Source organism: Heteronotia binoei, chromosome 9 (assembly GCF_032191835.1).
Source record: "Heteronotia binoei isolate CCM8104 ecotype False Entrance Well chromosome 9, APGP_CSIRO_Hbin_v1, whole genome shotgun sequence".
In the NCBI taxonomy this organism is placed as follows: domain Eukaryota; kingdom Metazoa; phylum Chordata; class Lepidosauria; order Squamata; family Gekkonidae; genus Heteronotia; species Heteronotia binoei.
In genome coordinates this window covers 57,340,885-57,362,055 of record NC_083231.1, presented here as the reverse complement: position 1 = coordinate 57,362,055, position 21,171 = coordinate 57,340,885, and the positions used below count along the sequence as shown (strand labels likewise).

Genomic DNA, 21,171 nt, shown 5'->3' with positions numbered 1-21,171 from the left:
CATCTGCAAGTTTTTTTAGTACTCTTGGGTACAATTCATCTGACCCTGAGGACTTAGTTTCATTTAAAGAAACTAGGTGTTTATGTACTACCTTTATGCCAATCCTAGGCTTCAACTCCCTTCCCTCATCATATGCTCTGTTTTAGCCATGTTGAGCACTGTTTCCCTCACAAAAGAAGACTGAGGAAAAAGTAGGAACTGAGCAGTTCTGCCTTCCATCATCTGTTACAATTTCACTTGTTACTACAAGGGGCCTAACGTGTCCTTGCCCTTTTTCTTACTTTGAACATAAGAAAATTTTTAAAGCATCTCTCACTAGCCTAAGCTCATACTGATATTTAGCTTTTCTAAGGCTATGATCACACTAAACAGTGCACTTTCAATGACCTTTCAATGCACTTTCAAACTAGATTTTACTGTGTGAACTGGCAAAAGTCAGCTGGAAAGTGCATTATTTAGTGTGTGTGATCACAGACTAACACTAACCCCCTCTACAAGCACTGGTTATTTGTTTATATTCATCCTTGTTTATAAGACCTTCCTTCTACTTCCTAAATGAGTCTTTCTATTTGTCAAGTCTTTAGCGAGCTGTTTATGGAGCCAACTTGGCTTCTTTAGGCTCTTCTCATTTTTGCTTCTTATAGGAATCATTTGTGAGTGTGTCTTCAATATTTCAGTTTTAAGAAACTCCCACCCCTTTTGAATTCCCTTTTCCTTAAGTATTGATGAACATGGGATTCTATTCAGCATCACTTTAAGTTTGTCAAAATTTGCTTTCCTGAAGTCCAATCTATATGTCTGACTATGTACAGCTTTTCCCTCTAGCTACCTCTAGAAATTTCAAAATCAAAGCTTGTACCGGTGCACAAAGCTAATCAGTGGGATAGACAGAGACCATAAAGCAATAGCAGGTACCACATCTGAGAATAAATAGGAATAGTTTAAATCACTTTTTATTTTGTCTTTTTGAAATATAAAACCATCATAAAAATCCCAGTCGTTCTGCCTCCCACAGTAGCAACTTATAAATAAACAAATGTTATCAGAGAAGACAAATTTCCCCATCACCTTCCTTTCTGCAATCTATTGAAAAAAGGTAAATTATTTTAGAGAAAACAGGCATAGATCTTGGATGTAATCCTATAGTAGTCAGGCATTCCATATCTGAATTCAATTAATTTAGTAAAAATGCTATGTAGCAATATTTGAAGTTAGTATTCAAATATTTGAATATTAACTGCTTTTATTCAGCAACTGAATAAAAGCAGTTATTCTTTTATTCAGCAACTTCTTCACAGCTAAAGAAAAAGTCTGAAATTGGTACCTTCTGTAACTCATTCTCTAAGCATAATCTTGATCAGAATTAGTTGCCATTCTTTAGTTTTTACTTTTATGTAGTTTATTACCTATATTTCACAAAAGTAAGTGCCAGATCTAGAGCAAATTAACGTAAATCCTTGGAAGACTCATTTAAGAGATGAAACCATCTGCCAATTCCTTTAATCATAGCAAGCCAAACCAATGTTTATATTTCACACACTGAAAACATCTTGTTCTTTACCTTATGTTATAACTGAATGAAAATCAGATTCCTATTTTGAAAGAACAGATATCAAGTAGCACAAGTGCCAAAAGAATTATTTTACTAGCCAAGAAATCCAATTCCTACACATCTAAAGTGTATATCACCTCAAAATGTTGATACATGTTACATTTGCTTTGTGAGATCATAGTTTATATCCCACAAAACGTTTCTCCTGACTGAAGGATTTTCATCAGTGGATTGTTGTTTCCTCATCACCACAGGCTTGCTACAGCCCAGTGCTATTCTTGGGGAGTATTTGGGGATGCAGCAGGGGAGGGAGGCCGAAGAAGTAAATGCTCTGCTGACTGAAATACTTCTTTCAATGGAAACTCTCCATGAGACAGAACCCAATCCTTTCAGGGCTACAACATTCTACAAATTAATCTGCTTGTTTACCAGGATCAGACTGTACATTTTCCAAGTTTCTGTTTATTTATAGGTCCTAGGGTTGAAAAAAAAAATGAAAATAGCGACTCGTATGAAAACTTACGTAACACTTGGCGATAAAAATGGTACCTTTCTCCTGTTACTTTCTCCAGGAATATCAACCTAGCAGAGATTGAAAAAAAAATTACTTACAATTATTTGCTTCTCTTATTAAAAAGCAGATTTTTAAATACAGATTTCACTTATCAAACTGCAGTTCCAACTGCAACCTTCATGTGGCAACATTCATTTACTAAGAATGTTTTGGTTGCTGATGATACCCGAATTAAAATTCTTTGATGATTTGGTATTCAGGAGAAACACAGTGTTCTATACCTTTTGTTCCTACTAGCATATTTCAATATGAACAGTCCTCTCTTGGCTGCATGTACGACTGGGAGAAATCAGAACTGAGTGTAATTACATGCTGCCGCCTTTGGCTCCCGCTCCTAATTGATATTATGACCCATTATCTGCTAATGCAAGTCACAATAGTCAGACTTATGTAGACATATCCATTCCAGTGCTTTGAGCTACTATCTAACCATCTGCTGGCCAAAAAGCAAACAAATATATGTCACAAATACTGCTATATTTGTATCACTCATACAAAAGTAACATTTGGAGAAGACAGGAAGTAAATATAATTTATCCATGGACTTGGCCACTATAATTTAGTCAATGTCAAAAGCATAGCTTCATTCAGAGATGTGCTACAAATGGGTACAGAAGTCTTAGAATGATTGTTGTGAACATCTGCTGAAAAACAGTATTTGCAACTAGTGCCACATTTCCTACCATCCACTACAGCAGTAGTTCAGTTTTCTGGAGAAAAGTAAATTTTAGTCCTAGGAGACTGCAAAGTTTTACTGCAGGTTCAGAGTATGGACAAGATCCTATTAAAGTGTTAGAAATGTCTCAATTATTTTATTGTTACATGTTGAGCTAAGCCCATGTCTCACTTTGGAAAGGATATTTGTGCTCCAATCTCTATAATACCTCTTACGTGTCTGATTGAAATATTTTTGGAACACTGAAGGTATAATACCTAAGTGGTTATAAACATATAAGAGTATCTAGTTTGAAGATCAGTTTAAAAACAGCAAATGTATTTATCCATCCACTTGGGAGCCCATCAGAGATAGGTGTGTGGACTTCTGGTTTCGGCAACCTAAGGTAGCGAGCGATCCAGGAAGCCTCCTGAGAATCGCTCGCTAATCGGGCAGCTGAGGGGCTCCTCTGTGTTGGGGGGGCCCAATTCCTGAACCCAGGGAGGGTCCGGGAAGGCTGGCAGCTTGACGGCATGGAGCGGGATCAACAGTGGCGGCTGCATCCTGAGCCCGCCATCGCTGCAAGCCTCGCTGCTCCGATTGCCATTTTAATGGCATCGGGGTTGAACACCGTCTTTCTTTTTCTCTTCGGACTTCAACTTTTAACTGTTGTCTACTTCCTTCAAACAAGCGGATTGTAAGTGTCTTCTTAAATCTTCATTTATTTTTAAAACTGGACAATTGTGCTGACAGGACTGGGAGAGTGGGCAGATTCAAGCGGCAAAGAGAAAGAGGTGAGTGTAAAGGAGAAGGGGGGGGAAATCCCCCAGTTCCCTTTTCCCTGCTACTGAGGCCTCCAAAAGACTTGCCCAGAAGATTGTATTTGCTCTTATAACTTTGTGCCTTGAAGAGGCAGCAGGCTAACAGTAATTTTAACATGAACATGATCTAACTGAATTATATATGACTTGACTGGATTGGCTCCTTCATATATATTTTTATTTTTCTGTGTGTGTGTGGTGTGGTGATGGCACCACAAGGAACTTAAAAGTCTGGCAGGCGTACTGGGCTGAGAAGACTAGCTGTTGTATAATTTTGGATTTAAAATTGCAATTTAATAGAACGATTTTTAGAAACTTCAGGTAAAGATACAGATTTTGAATAAAACTTTGTTGGTCCTAAAGATATAAAGATTTATACGATTGTGCTGAATGGAAGGCCTGAATAGAACTCTGCTGGTCTTAATTATATATATATGGAGCTACCTGATGTCTTTAGTGGATTACAAAAATCATTACTTGGCTGACTTAAAGATGATTAATTGTGAAATTTCCAAGCCTCTAAGTGGATTATAAAAATATTGGATCGTCTATATGATTTTTAACAATTTTTCTTGTTCCTTAAAGATCTTTTAAATTTTTCTAATGGAGTTCAAAAAGCTGGCTGGCTGAAGGGGATCCTTGCATCGCTCTCAATTTTTCTTGTGGGTTTTTTCCTTTTTTTCCTTTTGTGTTTGGGACACCTGGATCTTTGTTTTTTCCTTTGTTTTCACTTTTTTTTTAGTGGCTATGTTTGGAGATTACTTGGGCATCCAGCCCTGAATTACAATAGTTGGAACTCTCACACCTCTTCATTTTGGAATACTTGGTTGGACTACTTGGTTGAAGGATTGTGAGCTAGACTCTTGGGTGCCTGAGACATTGGGAGGTTGGTTTGGCAAAAAAGGTTTTATTATATTGTCTAGCATTGTTTGCAGCTGGTTATATTGTAGTTCTAAGCGAGAAGGTTTTGTTCCCAAACAAATTACTACTTTTTATATTGATATCTTTTGTTGAACTTTGAGTTTGTCGACACAATTTTGAGTTTGTGGATACAAATACGAACATTGTGTTCCAAAACAGGTTGCCAAGTGAATATAACTGAAGTCTTTTAGGTCTGAGGATCAATTTGTTAAAGGAGATGGGCAATAAAGCATCCACTGGGTTTAAGGAGCCACTAAGGAAGAGAGACAATTGAGAAGGTAGGCCCTTGACCCCTTCGCCTTGCTTTTCATCCGGCCCTGGAAAGTTTACACCTGCAACTATGCAGGGTGACATGAAGGAAATGCAAAGTACCCTTTTATCTGCCATAACACAATTGACTGGTAAGGTAGATAATATAGGTGAACAGATGGCAGAGATTAAACAAGAACTTCAAGAGACTAGAAAGCAAACGGCAGAGACTAATGAAGCTTTGAAGGTTTTGGATGCACAAGTGGCTGATAATAATCAAAAGGTGGAACTGGAAAAAGAGCAGAAAGTATATGATAGTAGATTTCTTCAACTGGAAATGGACAGAGCAGTTTATATGCTGTGGTTTCAAAATATACCAGAAGAGAAATCTGAAGATTTACATAAAATACTAAGCAAAGCTCTTTCAGAAATACTACAAGTGACACCTGACAAAATGGAAGAAGAGTCTGACCAGGTTAAGCGGGTACCATCAAGTTTCACGAGAAGAAATAAATTACCTAGCGAAATCTATTTGAAACTGACAGAAGGTGACCAGAGATAATATTCTGAAACAAATCAGAGACAAGCCAGTGATGATAGCAGGAAACACGGTGAAGATTTTGAGAGAGGTACCATGGCCAGTTAGACAAAAGAGGAGAGAATATCAACACTTGACCAATTTCTTGAGGGGAAGAGAAATACCGTACACGTGGCTAATACCAGAAGTTATGTAAGAACATAACTACAGAACAAACTCAACTTCTCCAACAAAAATCAGGATTCTCTCATGAGAAAAAAAGTACTTGGGCATTCATATTACAAATAAATGCAGTAATCTAAAGGTAGATAATTATGATAAAGTGCTTAAAGAGATCTAAAAAGATCTTGGGAAGTGGCAAGATTTGAATTTATCTTTAATGGGAAGAATTGCTTCAGTAAAAATGAATATTTTGCCAAGACTGTTATTCCTCTTCCAAACCATACCAGTGCTTTTAACTAATGTATTTTTTTCAGGAATTGAACAAAATGGTCTCTGAATTCATTTGGCAAAAGAAAAAAACGAGAATTAAATTGAAGACATTACAAGACTCTAAAACAAGAGCGGGCTTGGGTCTACCTGATTGGCAATTGTATTACAGAGCTTCGGTGTTAATCTGGGTAAGAGACTGCGTTCTTTTGAACGATAGAGGACAGCTGATGTTAGAGGGTTGGCATGCATATTTATGGTACCAAAGATTAGAAGGACATTCGTATTTTAAAAACCATTGGTTCCGGAAATCCCTGTACCATACATAGACTTGGTTAAAACCAAAAAATTATCAGAAAATTCCAAGATGGGTGTCACCGGTAGAAGCATTTACACCTCCAAACCTTATAAAACCAAAGTTACAGTTATGAAAAATTGTTGGAAAAAGATAATCAATTGAAAACTAAGGAAGAACTGGAAAACATGGATATTAAAATGAATTGGTGGTTGAGAACACAAGTAGAATCTAGGTATGCCAAGGGTAAGACAACAGATTTTAATATGGACCAATATCCATTTGATAAAATCTTCTTGGGACCTCGAGAAAAGTTAATTTCCAACTTATATTCTTATTTACTACAGATGAAGATGCAAGATGAGACTGTAAAATGGGCTAAGAATGTGGGCCGCAATATCATGCTAGAGGAATGGGAGAAGTTATGGAAACTTAATATCAAATTAACTAAGTAAGTAGCTTTTAAAGAAAAGTTGCATAAGATGTTTTATAGATGGTATGTAACTCCACATAAACTTTCTAAAATGTACTCTAACATGTCAAATAAGTGTTGGAAATGTATTAAGCATGTTGGGTCTTTCTATCACATGTGGTGGACTTGTGAGGTGGTGAAAAGCAACTGGAAGATAGTGCATGAACTATTACGAAAAATCCGGAAGACACAGATTCAATTTAAACCAGAACTGTTTTTATTGAATATTTATTTGATTTGATTTATATCCCGCCCTCCCCACCAAAGCAGGCTCAGGGTGGCTCACAACATAAAATCCCACAAACAATTAAATTAATAAGTATTAAAATAACACATTCAGTAATAAAATAGATATGCAATGATTAAAACAGTTAAAACAGAATATTGAGTTGATGCTATTCTGGTGGCAACGGCCTTCTTCCACTTCTCTTAAATACCGGTGCTGAGTCAATTGAATGCAGCCGGAAGAGGACAGTTTTGCAGCTCCTACAGAATTGCACAAGGTTCCGCAAGGCCCTCACTTCATCTGGCAGTTGGTTCCACAAGCAGGGGGCTACAATTGAGAAGGCCCTGTCTCTGGTTGATTTCAATCGGGCCTCCTTCGGCCCGGGCATTACTAGTAGATTTTGTGATCCCAATCTGAGTACCCTCTGGGGAACATGTGGAGAGAGATGGTCTCCAAGGTAGGCAGGTCCTAGGCCATATAGGGCTTTAAAGGTAATAACCAGCACCTTGTAACGAATTTGGTATACTATTGGCAGCCAATGCAGTTCCCGCAGTCCCGGCTGAATGTGCTCTCACCTGGGGAGCCCCAATAACAACCTGGCAGCTGCGTTCTGCACTAGTTGCAGCTTCCAGGTTTGACACAAGGGCATCCCCATGTAGAGGGCATTACAGTAGTCTAGCCTCGAGGTGACCGTTGCATTGATCACTGTTGCCAGGTCGCAGCGCTCTAGGAAGGGGACCAACTGCCTTGCCCACCTAAGATGGAAAAAAGCGGATTTAGCAGTGGCTGCTATCTGAGCCTCCATTGTCAAGGCAGGCTCCAGTAGTACCCCCAAGCTCTTGACCTTGTGCACCATTGTCAGTGGTGCACCGTCAAATGCCGGTAGGGGAATTTCCCTACTCAGACCACCGCGACTCAGGCAAAGGAGCTCTGTCTTTGCTGGATTGAGCTTCAATCTACTCAGCCTAAGCCATCCAGCCATGGCTTGCAGCGCCCGGTTCAGATTTTCTGGGACACAGTCAGGCTGGCCGTCCATCAGTAGACAGAGCTGGGTGTCATCAAGGAAGGAGGAAAGCCATTGCAAGACCAACCGCTGAATCCCTGCGTCGGCGAGATGGTGGGTCAGCAACTGATGGTTGACTGTATCAAATGTTGCCGATAGGTCCAACAACATCAGTACCGCTGAGCTGCCTTGATCCAGATGCCGCTGGAGGTCATCGACCAGGGCGACCAGCACTGTCTCTGCCACGTGACCTGGGCGAAAGCTGGACTGGTGAGGGTCTAGGATGGAAACGTCATCCAGAAAGCTCTGTAACTGTAGCGCTACTGCCCTCTCAATAATTTTACTCAAGAAGGGTAAATTTGAGACCAGCTGGTAATGTGCAAATTCAGCTGGGTCTAATGTCAATTTTTTTCAGGAGAGGGCGGACCACAGCCTCTCTGACAAGCTTTAATTAGCCAGGAGGGGCAAGGGTCCAGATCACAAGTTGTTGGGCGTACACTAGGCTGAGTGTATTGAAGTGGTCCAGAACAGAACCAGAAGACAGGCACAGGGCCTCGAGTTCACATACTGTCTCCAATGTGGCGAGGAGGTCGTGGCAGAGCAACGAGATCTTATCTGCAAAAAAGTTTGCAAAAGCCTCACAGCCGATCTCAAATTCCCTAGAATTTGGCCTGCCTTGTGGCAGTGTTGTAAGGGTCTGAATTGTGTTAAACAATTGTGTCGGTCGTGAAATTGCAGACGCAATCTTGGCTGCAAAGTAAGTTTTCTTTGTGGCTTTGACTGCCATCTCATAGGACCTCATATACTCTCTCTGTAAGATGTTCTAGTCACTTCATCTCGAGTACGCCGCCATTGCCTCTCTAGCCGTCTGAGTCCTTGTTTCATCTGCCGCAACTCCAGGTTGTACCATGGTGCTAGCTTAGAGCGAGGGCGCAGTGGATGCCAAGGTGCGATCTCATCGATGGCTCTGGAGAGTCTGTCATGCCAGGACTCAACAGGTCATCCAGGGAATCGCCAGGGGGCCAGGAAACCTGTAGAGCCCTTTGGAACCGTTCTGGGTCCATCTGGCTCCGTGGGTGAGCTAAAATGTGCTCACCACCTAAACGCCTATATACTAATGACTATATGAAAGAGATGAGACATTTATTGGCACATATTAACACAACAGTCAAGAATTCTTTTGGCACAGAAATGGAAGCTACAGGAAATCCCCATGAGATCGGATTTGGTGGAGAAGATATTGGAAATGGCTGAGATAGACTATTTATCCCAGCTGTTTGCCGGGAAATCTAAGGAAGAAGCAAGAAAACTTTGAGTGAAGCTATATGTATGGTTAGATACCTAAGATTTTCTGTTGTTAACTTTTACTCCCTTCTCCTGTAATGAATATTATGTCACATATATTTGAAATGTAAAGCTAACTAGCCAACCTAACTAATAGGCTTACAATCGTTAGAATATTCTACTAAGAGTGTGTTGATATAGAGCAAGGTGATAATAATATTCGATACGGTGTGACTTTAAGGAAGTATGACTACACAGGCTAAATCATAATGATACTGATGTCTATATCCAACTCTACTCCCTTTCTTCCCTGTTCCCTTTATTTTTCTGGAAAACTAATAAAATATTGAAAACCAGAGATAGGTGTGTGAACAACCTTAACTTCTTGTGGCAGGCTGCCTGGTAATGACCCACCTGGTGAGGTAGGACACTCCCCAAGTTCAGCAGCAAAGCTGACTTGGATGGAGACAGGAGAGTGCCAACACTTGCAGGCTAATTTGTGTTTCAGATTATTCAGCTTCACAGCCTTTATTGCTTTCAGTCCATAGCTCCATATATAGTCTCATGCTTATATAAAACTGCTGTGAATTCAATGGGGGAAACAGCTGCTTAAGAGTGAAGCTGCTGCCTCCACTGAATACATAGAAAAGTTGTTTGAGTATGCTAGGTCTTCTACACAGATACAAAACTGCTGAATTGGGGGGAAATAATTTATTTTCAATCCATGTATTCTGGATTAATGAAGTCATGAATCAAAGCTCAAATGTTAAGGTTTGTATTGAGGGTTTATTTGGACCAGAGGATACAGAAGTTTGCTGTGTTCTCTTCCCCAGCAGTCCCTTCCAACTCGGAGAAAGTTTATTCCTAGGGTCACAAGATGCACATGGATGAACAGCATACAGGTCAGGAGGCTTTGCTGAAGAGAGGGATGCAGTAAAATTGCCCCCCTTCTTCTTCCATCAGTGGAGCTGTGCTTGCAGAAAAGGGAACATAAGAGCCCTGCTGGATCAGACCAATAGTCCATCTAGTCCAGCATCCAGTCTCACAACAGAGGCCAACCAGTTCCTCCAGATGGCCAACAACAGGGCATAGAAGCCAAGGCCTTCCCCTGATGTTGTCTTTGAATGTGGAGGCACCCCTCAGTCACCATGGCTAGTAGTCACTGATAAACTTATCCTCCATTAATCTATCTAATTGCCTTTTAAAGCTGTTTATTGCTATGGCCATCCTCTGGCAGCAAATTCCACATTTTAAGTACTCTGTGTAAAACAGTATTTCCTTTTGTCTGTCCTGAACCTATTGTCCATCAGCTTTATTGGATGCCCTTGAGTTCTAGTCTTTTGGGAGAGGGAGTGATTTCTTCTCCTGAGAAAAGCCTTCTCCAACCCATATGACTGACAGTCCACAGTGGTCACACAGCCTTGGGAATCGACCTCCCTAGGCTCAGAATAACTACTGAGTGGATGCAAATACTGTAAAGATCTGTTCTCCTGGCACTGATGGATCAACCCTGTATCCAACCCTGTATTTTTAAGATCTTAATTGCTGTATATTCTAGATCTCTTTTCCAACCAGATGAATATTTTATCTGAAGAAGTGTGCCCCTGGAATCAAACTCTGTTCTACTGCTTCAGACCAACATGGCTACCTACCTGGATCTATATACAAGGAAATTATAGGGAACAGATGTTGAATTCCCCTTTCAAATATTCCTAGTCATATGTGAGCAGAAGAGTCTGAAACACAATGCACAGTTCTTCTGAGTTTTATACAGGTCCATATGGCTAACAAATTCCAGTGTTCTCAGATGGAATGCTCTGACAAATAAAATTCCTTGGAGCATTTTGTCTAGAGCCTTTGCTATTTATTCTTAGAACGTGTGGCTTGAATATTTATAAGGCTGAAAGGGATGCCATTTGCTAACTCCTTTAGCTAAGGAGACAATAGTCGTTAGGTAGACAATGCTAATGTAACATACTTGTCAGAACAAGGCAGAAAGGAAGATAATAATGCATATATTCAGAAAAATTTAATAAAGCTGTTATCCTGATATACTGCATTAATCCAGGAAGAATTGCAGCACACTGCAAGAATTAGTAAAGCTCTTTTCCTGACATATTGTTTTGATCCAAGAAGACAGCAATCTACCCAGCTGTTTCTAAGATTATCAGATTCTTCCATGGATTCATGAATGTGGTGATATCGTAAGGCATAATGTGGAGCATGCTGAAGAATTAGTAAAGCTCTTATCTTCCTATATTATTAACTCTATCTTAGCTTGAAGTGTGAATAGCCATTTCTTGTTCCTCCTTGTTTTTCCTAGATGTTTGGAATCCTGCCTCTGTAACATTTTTTTAAAGGGGTGTCAGAATATATATACATAATAAAATTCTCTTCATGTCATTTCTCATGGAATTCCCTCTAACGTTTAGCGCTGCTACGTATTTTGGAATCCAGGTTTTCACAGTGAAAGTTTTAGTAATTTAGTGTTCACATTTAAGGAAACATACTGACCCACTCTTATTGGATTAGGTTTATCAGTGGAATACAGCAGTCTTCAGGACAAAATCCAAAAGAAAAACTGCTAAGGTGAGAAAAAGCACAACATGGTGCAGACCAGAGACGTTAAAAAAAGGGACATTTTTCAGTTCAGGTCTATTGGATAAAAAAATATATATATTTCCCAAAAAATCCTGGATCCCAATACTGGTATGGTATTCAGATCTGGGATTTTCAGAAATACCAATGTTTTTTAGATCCAATAGACACAAGAAAAAAAATGCTGATTTATTTTTTTTTAAGCCAGCCTGACCAGTATTGATAATTGGGTTTGCCTGTGTCATTTATAAAGTTTATATGTCCTGCACCTGGCATTACATTTTATGGCACACATGGCCCAGCCTGACAAAGTAACATTTATGTAAGTTCTGGCCCTCATAACAAATGAATCTGACACCTCTGAAAGTATCTAGGGAACAGGATCAAAACAAGTAAACAATTAAGACAGAAGAACAGCACTCCAGACAAAGCAACTGCATATATATATATATATATATATATATATATATATATATATTTATTTATTTATTTATGTGCATTCAATACACAATCTCATTTAATCAGATCCTTGTGCCTGAGTACTAGGGATGGGCACAAATGGTGAAAATGGTGATTTAAAGAAATCTGTGTAGAGTTGGGAGGTCTCTCTCTGCCACATAGACTTGAGTAGAAGAGCTTCTTCTGCAGCACAGTTTAAACTGTGCCATAACAGCAGCTGGCCCCAGGATCTGCTTGTGGTGCGAAGGTCTCTCCCTGCTTCATGCAGACTTGGCTGGAGGGCTTCTCCTGAGCCACATTTTAAACTGCAAAAGAGGATTAGCTTAAACTGCAAGAGAGGATCACCTGGGGCGGCAGGAGCTGAGAGCTCCACACTGTCTCCAAGCTACAAGTGGAGCCAAGCTGAGGAGACAAGAAGCTGTCAGCACTTGCCACCCATTTGGTATAGCTGAATATACCCGAATAAAAGCAAAAAAAAAAAAATCAAGCTCAGCTATACTGGGAACCAAACAGATCCTCAGATGTGTATTCAGTTTAAATAACACCTGAAAAATACCAGTAGAGTATTTTTCAGGTATCTTTTCAGCTCAGTTTATGCTGAATGCACACTCCTACTCCAGACTGATTTATGAGCACTCTTGAATTAAGTAAAGGATAGGTTCTCACTTAACTTGAAATTATCATGAAAATTATGCCCATAAACAGCTGGGCAGAGTTGCAAGATTAAACAGGCAGGCTTACATCATGTCACAAGCTAGCTGATATCTTCTTTGTGCACTCAGACGAGATTTATGTACATGGCATGCTCAATAAAATGCACAGGGGAGAAATTAAATTACAACTGGGATGTGCACACAGATGGAATGTACTATATTTCACTAGAAGTGGCCTACTTACAATAATTTTGACAAAGCTGGCAGGAAAGATTCCTGTGTGATTTTTGCATTTTCCTCTGTACCAATCATCATCTAGTTTTTTCAGAAGATAAACAGTCTCGCCAGAACTTAGGCCCAAATCATCAGGATGTTCTGTAGAGGGGAAAAAAATAGTTTTCTATTTGTTATTGTCAATGGCTAGTACAGCAGGTGTTGCTAACTGAAATCTCTTTTAGTAAAAAGACAGTCTCTTGAAAAAAAACCCACCACCATCCAAAACCAAAACCCAACTCACAAATGTTCTTGAGAGGTTTGGAAAGACAGCAAGCTGGGATTTGGAGAAGGGCCTGCGATAAGTGAAACACAGTCCCCATTATATGGTCACTGGGGTCTTCTCAGTCCTGCCAACAGCACCAGGGAGAATACTTTTTGCTGCCTTCTCTAGGCTAACAGAGAGGCTTTTCCAACAGCCTTGGAGATATCTAGCTAGCAGCATATAGTTTCTAACAATCATCTGAAAGGGACACTGCATAATTCCATTTTAAGATGGTAAAGACCTCCACTAGAAGCCTGTTCAAACTGGGCTGAGCCAACATTGCAGTGGTGGATCTGTGAACCATTTATATGGAAATTCCATGAAGGAACTCTATTGCTCTCCAATGCTGTGTATTCCTTTATTCTTTCAGTGCCTTAATTTCTTTATTTCTGCCTCTAGTTACAGAGCGTCTTTTTATTCCATCAAAGGCTCCTTAGTAAGCTCGAGAGTCATGGAGTAAAACGACAAGTCCTCTTGTGGATCAAAAACTGGCTAATTAATAGGAAGCAGAGAGTGAGTATAAATGGGCAGTCTTCGCAGTGGAAGATGGTAAGCAGTGGGGTGCCGCAGGGCTCAGTACTGGGTCCCATGCTCTTCAACTTGTTCATAAATGATTTGGAGTTGGGAGTCAGCAGTGAAGTGGCTAAGTTTGCAGATGACACTAAATTGTTCAGGGTGGTGAGAACCAGAGAGGACTGTGAAGAACTCTAAAGGGATCTGTCGAGGCTGGGTGAGTGGGTATCAACATGGCAGATGAGGTTCAATGTGGACAAGTGCAAAGTAATGCACATTGGAGCCCAAAATCCTAGCTATAAATACAAGTTGATGGGGTGTGAACTGGCAGAGACTGATCAAGAGAGATCTTAGGGTCATGGTAGATAACTCACTGAAAATGTTAAGACAGTGTGTGATTGCAATAAAAAAGGGCAACGCCATGCTGGGAATTATTAGAAAGGGAACTGAAAACAAATCAGCCAGTATCATAATGCCCCTGTATAAATTGATTGTGCAGCCTCATTTGGAGTACTGTGTACCTCCAAAAGGATATTATAGCATTGGAAAAAGTGCAGAAAAGGGCAACTAAAATGATTAAAGGGTTGGGACACTTTCCCTATGAAGAAAGGTTAAAACGCTTGGGGGTCTTTAGCTTGGAGAAACTTCGACTGTGGGGTGACATGATAGAGGTTTACAAGATTATGCATGGGATAGAAAGGGTAGAGAAAGAAGGACTTTTCTCCCTTTCTCACAATACAAGAACTCATGGGCATTGAATGAAATTGCTGAGCAGTCGGTTTAGAACGGATAAAAGGAAGTACTTCTTCACCCAAAGGAGGTGGTGGCTACAAGCATAGACAGCTTCAAGAGGGGACTGGATAAAAAATATGGAGCAGAGGTCCATCAGTGGCTATTCAGATTACAGTGGTTCCCCAAAGGAAGAAGAAATCAGAACTTTATTTTGCATTTACATGGTTATTGCTTATCTGTACTCACCTGCTAGAAAATCATGCAGTACTACCGCATGAGGAACACTTGTGTCAGAGAACTTCTGTGTATTGTCTGAATCCTTAAAAAAACAAAATAGATCTGCAAATTATAATGCTTGATGTTCTAGTATTTTGCTGGGAAGGCTACTTCTCTGTTTGGACAACCACTACAGATTTAAATATATACTTCACTTATTTATGATTCTAAACACCAATTTCAAGGAATCTGCCAGCTAGACAGGCAATGTAGGCCTGATTCTTTTCTCAGTTAATTCTGATTTAATACTGCCTGATCTCATCAAAAATCAATGGTCTTAAACCATCAGCAGGAAAAAGATCAGGTCTTTGGAAACTGCTGCAGCTACTTTGTAAATGAGATGTGTGCCAGCTTTTTCACATTTTCTAATTCTCAGAGGTGTTGAGACAATACTATCAGCAATTCTGATTCCTAGTGGAGACTTAGCACAAAATAGTAGCTATATATGTTTTATATTACAGATAAGTCCTGCTAGTACATTTCTGAAAGCACAATCATAAAATTGATCCAAAGGTGCTTAACAGTTCCATACTTATGACAGGAACACATCAACTGTTATTTCAGTGCAATCTCATACTATGTTTTGTCCTAGTGAAAGTGATTTTAAAAGGAAACATTGACTGTACTATAGAAATCATCATTAAGATACGTGAAACATGTCACTCTATCGTAGCTACATTATATTCAATTTTTGTTATTCATTAATACATACCTTCTCTTTGTTTCTTGAACTCTCATCTATTGGTGTTACTATCTGTACCTGGGATAACCTCACTTTGCCAGTTTCTTCTCCCCTTTGGCATTCAATGGACTTGCTGTCAATATGGTCCACAAGCACAAGGACATCACCACGCTTCAAAATACAAAATCATTGTAAGGCATATGCCTTGCTATCCATGTGTATATGTACAAGCACCCAGAAGAAACAAACTGCTTTACCTTGCAGGAAAGGCCTCCAGTATTTTGGGGAGAAATATCTTCCTTGGCAATTCCATGGGGCACAGGAAGCTCAAGATAAAGTATTTGTATTTTAGTAAAAGAAATTAACTCTATACCAAATGCCAGCAAAATCTACCATATAACTCAATCAGAACATTATAAATGAAGTTAGTGCTTACAAAATCAGACAATCTATCCAGTTGGTACTTACAAAATCAGAGAATCTATATCGCAAAAGGTTTCCACTGCTTGCCTCATGAAACATATTTTAATTCTACAACTACAGTTCCCTGTTGTAGTTCCTCACCATATATTTATTGTAGAGAGGATGACCTGGTTTAGGCCGAGGAGGTAATGCTGGATCTTGATTTTTATTGATCTGACTCTTTGTCCTCTTAACTTCTAATCCAAACATGCTGTGCTTTTTATTGAGGGTTGTGTCAGATGATGAACGACAAAAATTGTCCATTTGTGATGAGGTCTTAGTGCACTTTGGTGGTGGTGGCCTTCCTGGGGCACCCTTAGGGGGAGGAGGTCGAGCTGGTACATTTTTCCCCTCAGCAGGCCTAGAAGTTAATCAAATGATAAGAAATTACAGACATGTAATAAAATATTTGTCTATAGTTATGTAGACAAATAATGTGGAGTTTGCTTACTGGAAATTTCTAAAAAAAACAAACTCCAAGAGCTACAGATACTTGGCGAACTAAGGAATTAATATAGTCTTATTTAGTAGCATTTCTTTAATAGAGAATTCCATGCCTGCTGATCCGTTTCAATAATAGTCTACTACAGAAAGATCTCAGGTCAGCAAGCCATCATTGAACAGTTTTGTTTGAGGTGATGGTGAAGGATGTACGGTGGCTAAGTTGCCTGAGGTGAAAGGCTTGCTGGGCCAGCAGGACAGAATATTAGGGGATTATGGACAGGGATTAGAACAAGATATTTACACAATATTAATGACTGTGCTTCTACTTATTTTGGTACACAAAATCCTAACATATAGGTGTTTTTACCACAACATTTCACAGAATTAGAATCACAGAATTAAAAAGCTGGAAGGGGCCTACAGGCCATCCAGTCTAACCCCATGCTCAATGTAAAATAATCTAAAGTACCACCAGTGCTGGCTTGCCCACCAGGCAAACTAGGCAGTTCCCTAGGATGCCAAGAGGCTAGGGGCACTGAATTGGGCTTCCCCCCCTCCAGTGCCCATGACAACCAGCTAGTTTGTCTCCCCACCGCCGCTGCCCCTTCCGGCCCGCTGTTGCCCCCTGCTACCACCGCGCTCCGCTCGCTTCCCCCCCCCCCAGCTCGCCACAACGAAAACAGAGCCCTACCGGCTTCTCTCAGCCCGTGCCTCCACGTTTCATTAAAAAACAGATGGAGGGAGTGAAGGAGGGGGGAGATACCTCCTCCATCTGTCTTTTAACGAACGCACAGGCATGGGGTGAGAGAAATTGGTAGCGCTCTGTTTTAGTTGCGGCAAGCTTGGGGAGGGGAGGGGCCTCAGCAGGGTACAATGCCATAGAGCCTACCCTTCAAAGCAGTGGAGCGCGCCGGTGAGGGGGCGAGCAGAGCGCACCTGCCTAGGGTGCTATTTGCCCTAGAGCCAGCGTTGAGTACCCCTAACAAATGGTCCTCCTGCCTCTTCTTAAATTCTTTCCATTGGGTTACTAAAACAATCAGTAAAATTCTACTGATGGGACAACAGTTAAAACAGCAGTAAGTCACAGCAAACGGTTATTGGCACAGGTAGTATTTGCTTGCATACTGCTCAGTGCTTCAATTATTCAGTCAGCAGACCTAACAGGTGGTTCAGATACCTCTGCAAAAACACCTTTGGCTATCCCTATCTGTACAAAAAAGCTTCCTGCTTTTGCACTGTATTATGTCTGAAGCTGCAGACAGCTTTCTCCCGGTATTCTATGCACTTTGAATACTCAAAGTATTATCTAAATTTTATGTACTGTTATTCTAAAGGGTAATCAAAATTGGAAGGAAAACCTATGATCAATCTTACCATTAGGCAATGTGAAGCAGTAAACTTAGAGCAACTTCTAGTACTGTGAGACACAGCTTTAGTTGGCAAGGCCACAAACATGCTTAATTAAGTTAACACATTCTTAAAAGCCCCACATACCCTTAACATTAAGAGTTAACCTTAAAAGGAATCACGTTGTTTAATTTCTATGTTTAACCAGGCTGTGCGTGTGTGTGTGCGTGCGTGCAGTTTATTGCCACAAGCAACAGAATGTCTTGGGCCAACTCTAATTATACAGATGTATACATTTTTTGCAGCTTAAAGTTTTCTGCATCTAGAAAACTGTCTCCCTCTTTTTCTAGAACTTTCTGTATAAACTGAGTCTTCACCTTCCTACCACAGGTTACTTCACCAAACATTAATGTTGCTGGCAGGGCATTTTCTGTTTCTGTTAATGGTTTCTTATCCTTGTGTTGAATATATCCTCATGAGAAGACCAAGGGAAGTATAGTGCACAGCTCTACTCTCTGGTCTAATCCAGTTCCCTCTTTCTCTCTGGTTGCTGGCTCTGTCATAGTAATCTTGCGCAAAGATAATCTTTGTCCCAGTAATTCTCCTACTTCCTGTTCGTTTCATAGAGTGATTAATTTAATTCAAAGTTCTAGCTTATAGACTAAATCGGAAAGTTCACGATTTTTCTACTCCATTTGTTACAGAATGTTGGTACAATTTATACTGCAAACTGATCTCTCTGTTTGAACATCAATTCCTGGTTCCCTCACTCAACTGGTTTGCACAGAAATCTTGCACTATCCCTCTTTCCATCATCTTTCTCCTTTTATTATAACAATATCCTCTTTAATATATTTGCATTTTATTTGTTTCGTTACATACAGTCTATTACTTGCCTTGTTAAAACTTATTTTATACTACTCATTTTATATAAAGTATTTTTCTCTACCCATATCCATCCATTCCTCCACCCCCACCCCCTGCCCCTGGCAACCCACATGAAGCATCCCAAGTGAACTCAAGATTCTGAATACAAGGTTCTGGGAAAACTATTTTCCACCATGACAAATTACAAATTAAATATCTGATTAATTATACACCTTTGAAAGATCAAATGGTATGAGGAAAAGGAGAGGATGTATTTTATATTTACTAGACTCTTAGCAAACATAAAAGCAACAAGCCAACCATGTAACATTAAGCACAGAAAATAAAAAATAAAGCCATGCTTGTGTAAACAGAAATGATGAATCATCTCTTTGAGATGAGCTGAATCTTGCTGCAAGAATGCTCTAGACTGAGCATACTCCTGATATCATCACTTCTTAACTACTGAACATTGAAAGAGAGCTTTATCTTTCTAATATACTAGCCTGGACCGATCCACAATTGGAGCCAGCAGTCAAAGAATATCAGCACTATAGTTCCAATTTACTGTAAAATGGCTATCTATAAGGTTTAACCCTGTTGTTAAGCAGAACTTCATAAAAATTTCCCTAAGGCCCAGCTCCCATTTTACTGTAGAACAATAGTAACCAGGGGTTGTTTGTAGAAAAATAGGTGGTGGAGCTCATCCAGGGATTGTTATGGAGCTGCACCTACTATTTAATGGACAAGGAGGTGGAACTATCAGGAGGAGGTGGAACTCTCAAGCCCTGTTTAGACGCACAGTATAATCAGATGTCGCTGCTGTTTCCTTCCGGATTTAAAGTGGCTGATCAGACAGCAAAATCTGCCTCCCAGTATTAATTCGTGGTAGCCCCCCCACCCGCAATCCTTCTCGGAACTGGTTTATTTTGTTACCAGCTCCTTTGCAGTGTTTTTTGAGTTCTCCGGTTTCACCTCGTAGTTTTCTCCGTCTGGATAGTTCTGCGATATTAACCAACTTCCGGATATCTGAAGGCTGTCCCAGAGCAAAAGGAGCCTCAGACATCTGGTTTACCATCACCATTTTTTTTTTTACTACTTAGCGAAATGCGCATAACCACATAATGTTTTAACATATGTGCATAATGCACACATGTGCATAATAGTGGACAGGGGGGAAAGAACTGCATGGTGCCGTCATGTGGACTGCAGAAGACAGTTTTACCGCGGAGTGATTCGAATTGCAGTATGGCAGTCGGATTGATAATATCCGGAACAAAGATATTCGGAACAGAACTGGGTCAGTTTGACACGGACTCAACACGCTGTGTGAGGGCCTCAGGAAGGTTCAGGAGCTGTGCTCCTGTGAGCTCCCACTGAATCTGAGGCCTGACAGTAACTATTTGAAAGTGTAATTATATGAACACTGTTTTGCATGGAAAGCCCTTTGGAAGAAACAGCATCCTGAAAAGGAGGATGTGCTGTAAAGCTGAAACCACCAGAGAAGGGGGCATGTGCAGGCACCATGGCACCTGCTGACTCCTTTCTAGTTTTTTGCAAGTGAGCAAGGCCAGGTAGGGCTTCAACCAGCAGGAATTCTGATTGGCTCTGTAGTTTTAAAAAACTGCTTCAGCAACACCTGTCACCCTAATTTTTATGAAGTTCTGCTTAACATAACAGGGTAAAACCTTATAGACAGCCATTTTGGACAGTAAATTGGAACCATAGTGCTGATCTTCTTCAACAGCTTGCTCTAGTTGTTGAACTGGATCAGTCCAGGCTAGCATATTAGAAAGATAAAGCTCTCTTTCAATGTTCAGTAGCTAAGAAGTGATGATAGTAGAAATATGCTCCAGAGCATTGTGTCAACCCAGCACAAAAGATCTTTACTGAATGACTGAAGGTTAATGGTGTATAAACAAGTTAACTTTAAAACCATATGACTGTTTAAGCAGACTTCTGCCTGATATGTTGTTAAGTTACTATTAAGAGTTATACATGACCTCACTCCCTGATATTATGTGATTGGTTCCACTTCCTGCAGCATCCATTTTGTGGCTGCATCTACCACCCTGTGTTAGAATTCTAAAGGTGCCCACATTCTCAAAAAGGCTGGGGACCCCTTCATCAAAATACCACTGAAAGCAGATCAAGGTGGGTAGCCATGTTAGTCTGTCTGTAGCAGTAGACAAGAATAAGAATCTAGTAGCACCTTAAAGACTAACAAAAATTGTGGAAGGGCATGAGCTTTCGTGAGTCACTGTTCACTTATTCCGAAGAAGTATCTGAAGAAATAAACAGTGACTTACAAAAGTTCATACCCTGTCACAAATTGTTAGTCTTTAAGGTGGTACGGGACACCTTTTTATATACTGGAAGCAGCTTCATGCATGTTGTTGTTAACCATCAGTTGTATCCAACTCTTGGGCCAACTCTCTCCATGTTTTCTGATCTTTTACTTTGTCTATGCTTGTGCTGGTGTCAACTTTTATGATATCTAGCTACTGTGTTCCTTGACATCTGGTTTCCTTTTGCCGTTAATCCATCCAAGCATAATTGCTTTTTTTAGTGACTTCTTCTG

General features: G+C 40.1%; 1 protein-coding gene across 4 annotated transcripts in view; it reads right to left on the bottom strand.

Annotated features, from left to right (window-relative positions):
• Positions 1-21,171, bottom strand: part of SH3D19 (SH3 domain containing 19) — a 130,213-nt gene that overhangs the window by 7,978 nt on the left and 101,064 nt on the right. For 3 of the 4 annotated variants that reach the window (XM_060246648.1, XM_060246649.1, XM_060246652.1), the window contains exons 11-16: positions 16,035-16,293; positions 15,728-15,796; positions 15,501-15,641; positions 14,759-14,831; positions 12,974-13,104; positions 2,076-2,134 (exon numbers count right to left, since the gene is read on the bottom strand). In XM_060246648.1, the coding sequence (XP_060102631.1) occupies positions 2,076-2,134; positions 12,974-13,104; positions 14,759-14,831; positions 15,501-15,641; positions 15,728-15,796; positions 16,035-16,293 (732 nt within the window). The remainder of the gene's footprint in view (positions 1-2,075; positions 2,135-12,973; positions 13,105-14,758; positions 14,832-15,500; positions 15,642-15,727; positions 15,797-16,034; positions 16,294-21,171) is intronic. The other variant, XM_060246650.1, reaches the window with a different exon arrangement.